Raw genomic sequence first — 11,731 nt, forward strand, 5'->3', positions numbered from 1 at the left:
TCCTGCATTGTAGGGAGTTGTTCTAGATGACCCTTGGTGTTCTTTCCAACTCTACAGTTCTATGATTCTAACCGTCACTTTTTGTATGCATTTTTGCTCAATATACCAATTTTTGCTCATTTCCCCCAATGTGTTGCGTTTTTGTATTTCATTTTCACTAACATATTGCATTTCTATATACACTTTTGCCCTATAGTGTATGCATTTTTGTGCACATTACTTGGCTGGAGAATTGCATTGCAAAATGTGGAAAAGTGAAGATTTCAAAGGGTGGCTGCAGTTTGGTCTGTGTAAGTGCAAATTAGGTGGGTGAGGGCAGGCAGGTTGGTGGGGGCATTGCCCCATTTGCCCTAATGGGCTGGCCTCCACTGGACATGCTGGGCACTTAAATAGATGTGAAGATCGATCAGGTTGCCTCCTTTTCTAGTAAAAGAATTGATTGATTGGCCTAAAAAGAAGGCATGGAAGAAGCAGATAAGAGTCTCTTTTTGTGCAGACAGAAGAGGTTTGCTTAGCAGAAGACAAATGACTTTGCTCTCCAGACACTCCTATCATTGCACCATTTATTGCACACACGCATACAGACACCCTTCCTGATATCATCTGGATTTCAAAATCACTGCTTCACATAGCCCTCTCCATTGCACATATGGAAACTGGACGATGATGATGATGATGATTAATAAACACTTAGGGTAAAAACCAATGTTCACCCTCAGAGTAGGTTCTTTGAAATTAATGGATATGACCAAATTAGAACTATAGAAGTGTACAGTTGAATAGGGTTCCTTCAAAAGGTAAAAACCAGGACACCCTGAAAAACCCCCGAGAAGATCCCAAAATTGTTGTTGAGCTTTAAGGAAACCAAAGTTTTTGGGCTTTTTTAAACAAAAACACCCCCAAAAGGTGATTTCCCTCTTGACTTGTTTAAGATCAAGGACAAAGCACCGCCTTTCACCCCGGATGTCAATTCCGCCTTTGAAATCCCAGTGTGGCAGTCCTACAGTTAGAAGGGCACCAAGCGTTATCTAGTTCAATCCCCTAAGCCCATTGATTTCAGGACTTAGTTGGATTCAGCCCTTAGAATTGATGAAATACATCAGTATTTCACAGATTCTCCGTATCTTCTTTCATGCCCTTTTATAATAACCCTGTAAAACAGGCCAGTATTGCTTTATGCATTTATTTATTATTACTTTTTCAAAACACCTTTCCTACAAAGTGTTCAAGGTGGCACACACAGCTCTCAACTCCCATCCTTACACCTCCACCCCCTAGAGTTGGCACACCTGGTACAAATGGACTTGAGATGAAGCCTGTGCCCTTGCAGATAGTGCGAGACTCCCAACTCCCAGCAGCCAGGGATGATGGGTATTGTAGTCCAGCAACATCTGGGGGGCCACAAGTTCCCCATTGCTGCATTCAATCCATCCCAAAAGGCTTCTGCCTCCAGAGCCACCACAGACTGGGTCCAGTTGTGAGCCTGCCAGGGTAACTGGTTCTGCCCCCTGGCTCCTCCCCTAGACCCAGAACGGACAGCAAATGTTCAGAGAGAGTCAGTTCCCTTGTGAGGGGAAAGTATTGGAGGAGAGTCACATTCCCCCCCCCCCCCAATATTTATTTACAATTATACAAGTTGAGCAACAGAGAAGGGAGACTCCCAGGCCTCCAATAGGTCAGGGGTTGGTGACATTTTGGGGGCCTGTGGGAAGATAATGACATTTTGAGATAGTGCTGGGGGTGGGTGGCATAACACAAAATGGCAGCAGAGGTGTGTGGCATGAGAGGAAATGGCCGAAACAGGGGGCATGGCATAAAAGAAAATGGCTGCCGCAGTTGAAAGAGTAGAAAAAGAGACAGGAACACAAAATGGTGCAGACATTGCTCTCACCCACGATCTTGTGCATTGTCAATTCTTGAGGGGATATTCATGGGAGCCATGGTGGGCACAGGGCTAATGGTCCCTGCAACAGGGAAAGGGCCGGAGCCCATGTGAGAAGAATTCAGATGTTGCAACCCTTCTGAACCCTCATAGACCACCAAAATGGTCAGTGTCCACCACCCTCCGGTTTGCTTCGCTAGGATGCTCTCGGCTGGGATTCAGGTCCTCCTGGCAGGTTTCAGAAGTCCAGTTGGCCAGCAGGTCACTGAAATCTGGAGGGTTGCCATTGAGTATACAGACAGGGCTGAGGGACGGCTCTTTCCAGAAGGACTGGGGCAACTTCCTGCCATGCATGGGGGCAATGTGGCCATACTTCCTCTCCAGCCTCAGCTTCCTGTTCTCAGAGGAGGCTCGCTGCTTGACGCACCTGACCAGGGCATATTCAAAGAGCTCGGCCAGAGGACCCATCTTCTCTGCATCCTCTTTGCTGCAGACAGATCTCCACAGCTGCCTCTCCAGCTGTGCTGGGGGCTTCGAGGGGTCAGGGAGGTCACTGCTGTCGTCTTCTTCCCCAATCTGGGAAATCCTGACTAGGTCAGCATAGTACAGAACCTGCCCTGACAGCTGAGGGGAGCGGCGGTCCTCGTAGATGTTGCAGGACTCTGAGCCTTCCTCTTTGCTCTTCCGGCCGAAATATCTCTGGATGTCGTCGCTGATCCGCTCAGCGAACCGAAGGAGCTGCAGCGTCACCTCTGTGTTGCTCAAGCTGGAGTCAGCAGAGCCTCTGTCTGGACTGCAACCTGCAGAATTGCCTACTGTTTCCATATTCTCCCTCTCTTCCTCCTCCTCCTCCTCTTCCTCCTCCTCTTCCTCGCCTGCCTCCATTTCCTCCTCTTCCTCCTCCTCTTCCTCCGATAAGTCTTGGAAAATCATTTCCTGGCAGGTTGTGGTGGATAGGAACGAATTCCGGAATGCTGTGGGCAGCTTAAATTTGCTTAGGCTTTGTATAACCCCAGCGGCCATTTCCTCCGCTCCTATCTCCACGCTGTACAAGTGGTTGAATCTGGACTAAATAAACAGCGAGGAGAACAAAGCGTCAGGTGTCTGCCAAGGAGAGGGAATGCACAGTATAGCTATCTTTTGTGGTTATGATCATCCTCTAACAGGGAGCTTGAGTGCTGACAGAACTGGACCCACTGAGAAATTAGGAGGAGGTATAGTATTAACATATTCCTGGAGCACCCACTAGTCATAAGTAGTACACTGTCATTTTAAAAAGGGGGGTCCAAAAAAACAAAAACAAAACTCCCCTCCCCGCAACAGCCCAGGGACTACTAGGTATGCTCTGTGGCTTCCAGAAACCATAAAACAGGGGTTGGGGGAAACCTTCCAGTCTGAGGGCCACATTCCCTTCTAGGCAATCTTCTCGGGGTCCCATGCTAGTGGTGGGCAAGGCCAGAGGCAAAAGCCACAAATGTACACTCATTCATTCATTATATTTATGTCCCACCATTTCTCCCCAAGGAGCTCCAGGCTCTCTCCCTCCCCGTTTAATCTCTGCAACAGCCCTGTGACGTGGGTTAGGCTGAGAGGCAGTGACTGGCCCAAGGTCACGCAGTGAGCTTCGTGGATGAGTGGGGATTGTGAACCCTGCCCTCCAAGGTCCAACACTTTAACCACTACACCACACTGCCTAATTTCTTCATGCACTGGCACAGTCTTCCACGCAAATGAGGCATTATCAGACTTCCAGGGCACATTCCAGCCAGGCAAAAGCAGCTGGTTTGCGTGTTTGTGAAACTGGGCCAGCCAGGGAGGGGTGTGTTGGATTAACAGAAAATAACATGAAATTAATAGTAATAATAATAATAATAATAATAATAATAATAATAATAATGGAAAATTGACTTCAAAGTTGTTGTTCTTTTTAATGATAAAAGGAAATGGGGGAGGAGCTTAAACTCATCTGCCAACAATGAGCATCTGGACAGCAGACCAGAGCAAGCAAATAGGCCACCTGGTCACAGTTGTCCCTTCCTTGCTGAGGTGATATCTAATCTAATTCTCTTTAAATCACCACCTTCTATCACTTATCTGCCCCTTTCACATGGTGGGGTCCTTGGTCCCCAATGGCATCTCAGAAGTGTGGAACTTATTCCAAACTGACTGTTTTACTTCAAACTGCATGTAGGGTGTATACTGTTTTTATTTTAAACTCCCCCACATCAAAAGCTCCATGCATGCAGAAAGCTCGCCTGTTAGGGAAAGCGATAGACGAAGAACAGGGAACTTGCAGCCCTTGCGGCTGCACTCCCATCACCCCAAGCCAGCACGGCCAATGGTTGCGATGTGAGCAGTTGTAATCCAATAATACTGGAAGTTTTCATCCCTGAGCTAGCCTTTCCCGCTGGTCTGCTAGTGTGCTTCATGCAGGGAGCTATAGATGCAGGAGAGCTTTCGAAAATAGGACATCATCCGTACACACTCTAGACAACAAGTATGTGTGGCTAAGTGGGATCAGCTCAGAATTCTACCATTATGCTTAATGTCCTCATTCTAATGCCTGGCTTATGTGCTCCAAAATAAGAACATAGGACAAGCTTGCTGGATCAGGCCAGTTACCCGTCTAGTCCAATATCCTGTTCTCACAGTGACCACCCAGATACCTGTGGGAAACCCTCAAGCAACACTATCCCCTCCTGTGGTTTCCTGCAACTGGTATTCAGAAGATTTGCTGCCTCCACCCATGCAGGCAGAACATAGTCGTTATAGAGTCATAGAATCATATTGATTGATAGCCTCCAGAAATTGGTGGCCTTCACTGCCTCCGGGGGGTCCTTGTGGACTAGGACAGGGGGAAACCAGGTTCAAATCTCTATCTAGCCATGAAGCTTGGTGGGTAACCTTGAGCCAATCAATATTTAATGGGCTAGCCTACCCCACAGGGTTGTGGTGAGGATAAAATGCGGGTGGGAGGAGGGTATTACCGGGTATGTGCCTTGAGCTTCTCGGATAAAAGACAGGCCACAGGTGCAATAAGTCGCAAAATGGTCTCATTCTTGTGCATGTGCAGACCACGTACACAGATGGCTTCCTAGTTTGTGGCAGTTGAAAAGGGGACATAGGAAGCCACTTTATATTAAATCGCACAATTGGTCCATCTAGCCCAGTAATGGCTACACTGACCAGCAGCAGCTCTCCAGCGATTCAGGCAGGCATCTCCCCCGGCTTACCTGGAGATGCTGGAAACTGAATCTGAGATCTGCCACTGAGCTACTGCTGTTTACCCAAACACGGAGAGCTGTCTTATACTGAGACTGAGTCAAATCACTGGCCCATCTATCTCAGTTGTGTCTACACTGATCGGCAGCAGCTCTCCAGAGTTTCGGGCTTTCTTAGCCCTACCTGGGACCTTCTGCATGCAAAGCAGATGCTCTAACACTGACTTACAGCTCTTCCTTAAAGCTTAGGAAGTTTCCTTATACTAAGTCAGACCATCTAACCCTGTATGGCCTTACACTGGCTGGCAGCAGCAGATCTCTAGTGTTTCAGAGAGGAAGTCTTTCCCCCAGCCCTACCTGGAGATACTGGGGACTGGACCTGGGACCTACACGCAAAGCAGGTGCTTTACCCCTGAGCAACAGCCATTCCCCTTGCAAGGTCTTCTCTCCCCCGGTCTCTCCACTTACCTGTCCACTGCAGCTCAGCCCCCTACTTCTCCTCTGCCAACTCTCAGCCCTTCCACCTGGGGCTGAAGTATTTATAGTGGCACTGCGAAACTGGGGACTAGCAAATATTTGGTGGCTGTATTGTAATCGTAGACTTGGTAAACAAAACTCTGGTTTGCTTTAATGCCTGGCAACCGGAGAACACTGTAGACAAGGAGCCTGGGAGGACGGGGAGATAGGGCTCACCTTAATGGTTGACTTCCTGGGGGATTTTCGAGTGTTATTCCTGCCGGTCCCCCTATTAGGTCTGCTGCCACAGCTGCCAAACCTCACCTGCCCCCCCCCCGGCTCCCAGCGCACGTTGACAGAGGACTTCTTATCTCCAGTGTTGATTTGGAGACGAAATCAAGCCTCGTCAAATAGGCATAAAATTAAATTTCATGGTATTTTGACTCCAGGAGTAGGCATCATCTCCAGAAGCAAGTAACGCTTATCCGACAACGCCTGTGCAAATAGTAAGATGCCAAGCCAGAAGAGGAAGGTAACTAACTGGCGACCGGGGCAAATCGGTCAGATTCATTTTTCTGAGCTTAGGTTGATTTCCACATCAGTTTGAATCCCTATTGGCATTCCTTGAAGACCCGCCTACAGTATTTAGGCAAGCTTTCCCCCTGAGCTTGAACTTCCTGACCCAGCAACTGTTTCTGCTGCTCTTTTAACGGCTTGAAGTATTGTGCTTTCCAACGGGCTTCTTTTATCGTATACAGTGGTACCTCAGGTTACATACACTTCAGGTTACATACGCTTCAGGTTACAGACTCCGCTAGCTCAGAAATAGTACCTCGGGTTAAAAACTTTGCTTCAGGATGAGAACAGAAATTGTGCTCTGGTGGCGCGGCGGCAGCAGGAGGCCCCATTAGCTAAAGTGGTGTTTCAGGTTAAGAACAATTTCAGGTTAAGAACGGACCTCTGGAACGAATTAAGTACTTAACCCGAGGTACCACTGTAGTTCTAATTATGGGTTTTTAAAAATTGTTTTCTTTGAATTTTTTTATTGGACACTTTGTATGGACTTCATAGCTGGTTTCATACTTGTAAAATATAAATAAAATAATAATTATAGTTACCATTAAACCAATAGTTGTAACTATACATACCTGTACCTTCTTTTTCATGGTTTGGGGTGCATTTTCTCATTTATTGATGAGGCCTGTGCCCCCCCTCCATTCAGCACCTCTCCTGCCCCCCCCCCTCAGTTGCAAGGCTGTTCTGCAGCAAACGCCTCTTAAGGGCTTCATAAATCAAATTATTACGTTGCTTCCTGTGATTTACCATACAAATTGGTGCCCATAAATCAATTAGAACGGGAGGTGAGGCAGGCCGTCGAAGCCATTATCTTCAACCCATTAGGGATGGGCTTCATTGGGGTGAAGAAGAGGCCATGGTTCCTTTAAGAAACAAAAACAATTCTAACATATGTCCCTTTTTTATACAGTGGGAGCTCGGGTGCAGATGCTTCAGGTTACAGACGCTTCAGGTTACAGACTCCGCTAACCCAGATATAGTACCTCAGGTTAGGAACTTTGCTTCAGGATGAGAATAGAAATCGTGCAGCGGCGGTGCAGCGGCAGCAGGAGGCCCCATTAGCTAAAGTGGTGCTTCAGGTTAAGAACAGTTTCAGGTTAAGAACAGACCTCCAGAACGAATTAAGTTCTTAACCCAAGGTACCACTGTACTTCTTTTCTAGCAGCAAAATGTCTGGGGCTACTCCTGGCTGTAGGTGGCCTCAGGGCTGCCTGGTGGGCAAAATATATAAACCCACAGAAGCACTCCTTACACTGATCTGCAGACCCTTCTAAGCCAAGGGTTCCCAGACTGTGGTTTGTGGATCATTGGTGGCACACACACTTCATTCAGAGGGTCTGCTGCATGTTCGCATTAGAAATACACATTGGTTTGTCACTGTATCTTTTATTGCTTTTTTTACTGCCGAGTTAAACTGTGGAACTCACTCCCACAGGAGGCAGGATGGCTTTAAAAGACGATTAGACAAATTCATGCAGGAGAGGCCTATCAGTGGCTACCAGCTGTGATGGCTATGGGCTGCTTCCACAGCTGGAGGCAGTGATGCGTCTGTGTACTAGTTGCTGGAAGCCACGGGAGAAGAAAGGGCTCTGGTTTCGAATCCTGCTTGCTGGTTTCCCACAGGCATCCGGTTGGCCACTGTGAGAGCAGGACGCTGAACCAGATGGACCACTGGCCTGATCCAGCAGACACTTATCTTGAGTTTTATTGTATTACAGATCGGAACTCCATGGAACGCAAACTGCAACACCACAAAAGAAGCAAATTCAAAAATAGAGTTAAAGAGCATACATCAACTACACCTTACAATCGCTACAACAGTGTTATGAGTTTGTGGGTACCAGACTTCCAATCCCTGAACCCAGGAAGTGTTAAAAGCTATTTGAGCCTCCTGGGTGATGGGCTATTAAGAGAACAGAGGAAAGGGGGCTCTGTGTTAGATGCCAAATGGGTGGGACACCTCCTCCAGCTCTCAAGATAGAAGGAAAAGCCTGAGTTTGAGAGCAGAGTTACGTGAGCTAGAAGTAGGAGGCAAAAGCTGCAGGCTGCTAAGGCAGAGAGAGAGAACCTTGGCTGATTTGCGTTCGAATCCAAAGCTGTGGCTATGGGAGAAGCAAGACCCTTTTGGGATGCTAGCTCCATGAAGCCCTCCATCGCAGGCTCAGGTTGTGTATATGTGTAAATGAACCATATATCCTAAAGATACCACAGTCTCCACTGTGCCTCATTTCCAAAAGGAAACACGAACCCCTGGAATTTTGCAACGCTCACAGACTGGGGTGGCATGCAACAGCAGGTAGGGAAATAATGAAAGCCAAGACCCTCTGCAATGGTCAAGTGGTCCGGAGGGCAGAATTTGGGGGCCACTGCTTTATATAGTTTGTGTCTTGCAAAGCCACACTCTTACTATGGATGGATGGATGGATTGATTGTTCATCATCACTGTCTTCATGTTTGTTGGTTTGTTTGTTTGTTTGTTTACAGACACTGCTCCTACGCTGAAATCTGAACCCTAACGGCAGGGTATAAGAAGGTGCAACATTTTAAAATCCAGGTGTTCTTTTGCCGCACAGACTGGAGGGTGGCTCCCCCTACCTTCTCTCTTCCCTTGCTGGTCTCTTGTGCCTGGAACTTGTGCCCTTTGCACAAGCGACGTGCAAGGACCCAGACCCACATCGGAGCACTTAGACTTCTCCAAACATTCGCGCTGGCAGCCCTCCTGCCTCAATAGCCACTATCTAGCCCATTTGCTGGCTTGACAAACATGTTTAGATACACAGACAGATCGGAGCGGCAACTGATAAGCCAAGCCAGTCATCACCCCTTCAATATGCTCCTCTGACGTCACTGTGGCTGCCTCCTCCTCCTCTTAGGACAAATGTGGAGAGAACTACAGCTAGCTTTGGGACACTTGGGTGGGGTGTATGGTAGGGACATAATTGCATCCTGCATCCATCACCTGAAGCAGCTGCCTTATGTGACTTCATGGCAGGGCTGTACTGGACACCTTGCTCCATTCACTTGTATGGAACATAGAAAAAGGCCCGCAATTGAGAAAACCTGGTTAGGGGCAGTGCGAGAGACAGACAAGCTGGCAGGCAGGCAGGCAGAGAGACAGACATACATCTGAAGCAGAATACGCACCATACTTCAAACCACATTTAACGGACATGGCTCCCTCCTGGAAGAATCCTGGGAGCTGCAGATTATCTCCCCAAAGAACTACAGTTCCCAGCACCCTTAACAAACCGTGCTTAGATTCCAGTGCCTCAAGAGGACTAGGATAATAATAAAATCATATGTGGTGGGAATGTAAAGAAATTTAAAAATTTTGGGAAATGATATATAATGAATTGAAGAAAATGTTTAAAATGACATTTGTAAAAAAAAACCCACAAGCATTTTTGTTAGGGATTGTAGGATAAGACCTGCCAAAGAAAACAAAGAATTTATTTATGTATGCAACAACAGCGGCAAGAGTCTTGATAGCACAAGGATGGAAGAATGAGGAAACCCCGACAAAAGAACAGTGGCAAGAGAAATTTATGAACTATGCAGAAATGGCTAAATTGACATACAAACTGAGAGATAAAGACAACTGCGACTTTAAAGAAGAATGGGAACTTTTCATATATTATTTAAAAAGACAGCAAAACTAACCGGACTCCTTGGCAGGTTTTGAATAAACATACACAAAACTTTTGATTGTTAATGTAGTAGATAGATAATATAAGGATTTATACAATTTTACAGTATGCAGAGAACAATCTGAGTTGAGAAATCAGAGAGAGGAGCTGAGGAGAGTCTTGGGGGGGGAGGGTTTGATGGGGAATTGGGGGGAAAAGATTAATATCAGATGTTTTGATATGTTGTTATGTTGAATTTTTTTTTTAAAGAGGACTAGGATGATGGGGAATCATGCTCCCCTTTTTGAAAGGGCACCTGCCTTCACCATCTTGGGTTTCGCCACCCCTGGGGAGCTGTAGTCCCGCTCTTGGTGGGTGGATTGGCTGGCAAACGGCAAAGGGAAAGGTGGCAAGAGAGGCAGCTGTGTGCCAACTCACTGAGAACAGCTTCTCTCCTTCCCCCTGTTCAGAGACAACCACTCCGCGCCACCATTCGTCCAACTAATAAAGAGAGTTTTGACAGCGCAATATGGGGCCACAGAGCATCTGTCTGGGCATATGCTTCCGTGGCGAGGCCTCGGGTTTTCTCATTAAAAAAACAAAACATAAACATCGTTCACCTTTCTGCGAAGCCAGCTTCTGCCTTATCACAGTGGCTTCTGGAAGCAGCAGCAGCCGGGGTGGCTGTGGGTCAGGGGCTGCAGCTCCCTGATCCCTATAGGAGGATTCTGGGCCTCTTCTTGGTCTCCATGCAAGAGTGGAGGAAAAATCAATAGCTCCAATATGTCAGCACTCCAAACGAGCTGCAATAATATGACACCCACCATTAACCCCACAAGCACTCCAACACAACTCTGCCCATTAGAAAGAGCATTAGGTGGAAAACGTTTGGCGTGCCTGTATTCACCGGGACCGTAAGAGCAAAGAGTTAGTGCGCTGGTCTCTGGGATGGGTGCCTGAGGATGTGGCGGAGCTTGCTTAGAGAATCACAGGAATCTCGGCTAAAGCATCCATGTCAGAGATCCTCCCAATCTCTGCTTAAAAACCTTCAAGGAGGGTAAGTCCACAAGCTACTGCAGGAGTCTGTTCCACTGTCAAACTGCTCTTACTATCAGAAAGTTCAGGATCAGATGTTTTGCTCTCCCTGTTTTCCTGAGCATTTCATGGGGATCCCTTTCACTCTGGAAAATATGGTTTGTTTCAGATCCATACCATACATTTCTGTAGAGGTAGGGCCACAGCTTAGCAGTAGAGCAATTGCTTTGCATGCAGAAGGTCCCAGGTTCAATCCTTGGTGTCTCCAGGTAGCGCTGGGACTCCTCCCTGAATTTCTGGACAGCCACTGCCAGTCAGTGCAGGCAACACTGAGCTAGATGGACCTGTTGCCTGACTCAGCATAGGCAGCTTCCTCTGTTCCCTTATGCGCCATCCTGATCACTGACAGCTTTTGGTGGGGAACTGCTGGCAGCTCCCCACTTGCCCCTGTGTTTTGGCTGGCCCCGACCAAGCCTTTATTGTGGCAGGTCCTGCCCTGTGGAACTCCCTGCCTCTAGAGGTTTGGCAGGAATTGTACCTGCCATCTCTCAGGTGTCATCTGAAAACTGTATTGCTTAGGCAGGCCTTCACAATACAATCATTTTTCTTTTTAACCCGTCAGTATTTACTGAAGTTTTATTGACGTTTTTACTGTTGTTGGGTTTTTTTAACAGATACTTTTACTGGTTTTTTATTATAATCTTGTATGTTGTAAACCACCGTGATATATTTTTATGAAAGTGTGGATTACACGTACTAATATATATATATATATATATATATATATATATATATATATATATAAAATTGAAAGTGCTCTTGTAGAAAAATAAAAGTTTTTGTATATCGCTTAGGAGTGTTTTTTTTTTAATTAATTGGCTTAGAAATGCTTTTAAACAGACAAAGAAATAAAATTTCATTGCCTGTCAACAAGA

The 11,731-nt window shown here is 46.7% G+C and overlaps 1 protein-coding gene across 3 annotated transcripts; it reads right to left on the minus strand.

Moving 5' to 3' along the window:
• Window positions 1–1,689: 1,689 nt before the first annotated feature.
• Window positions 1,690–6,751, minus strand: PERCC1 (proline and glutamate rich with coiled coil 1). Of its 3 annotated transcripts, none has more exons than XM_083585366.1 (2): window positions 6,708–6,751; window positions 1,690–2,950 (listed from the first exon to the last, which is right to left on the minus strand). In XM_083585366.1, exons 1-2 carry the CDS (start codon window positions 6,723–6,725, stop codon window positions 2,030–2,032), a joined length of 939 nt encoding a protein of 312 aa, XP_083441492.1. In that variant the 5' UTR covers window positions 6,726–6,751; the 3' UTR covers window positions 1,690–2,029. The 3 variants fall into 3 exon arrangements, with proteins under 3 accessions (XP_083441492.1, XP_083441494.1, XP_083441493.1); XM_083585368.1 differs by lacking the exon at window positions 6,708–6,751 and adding an exon at window positions 5,797–6,316; XM_083585367.1 differs by lacking the exon at window positions 6,708–6,751 and adding an exon at window positions 5,572–5,752.
• Window positions 6,752–11,731: the final 4,980 nt, after the last annotated feature.

Source organism: Podarcis filfolensis (assembly GCF_964270895.1).
Source record: "Podarcis filfolensis genome assembly, chromosome: 14".
NCBI classification, from domain to species: domain Eukaryota; kingdom Metazoa; phylum Chordata; class Lepidosauria; order Squamata; family Lacertidae; genus Podarcis; species Podarcis filfolensis.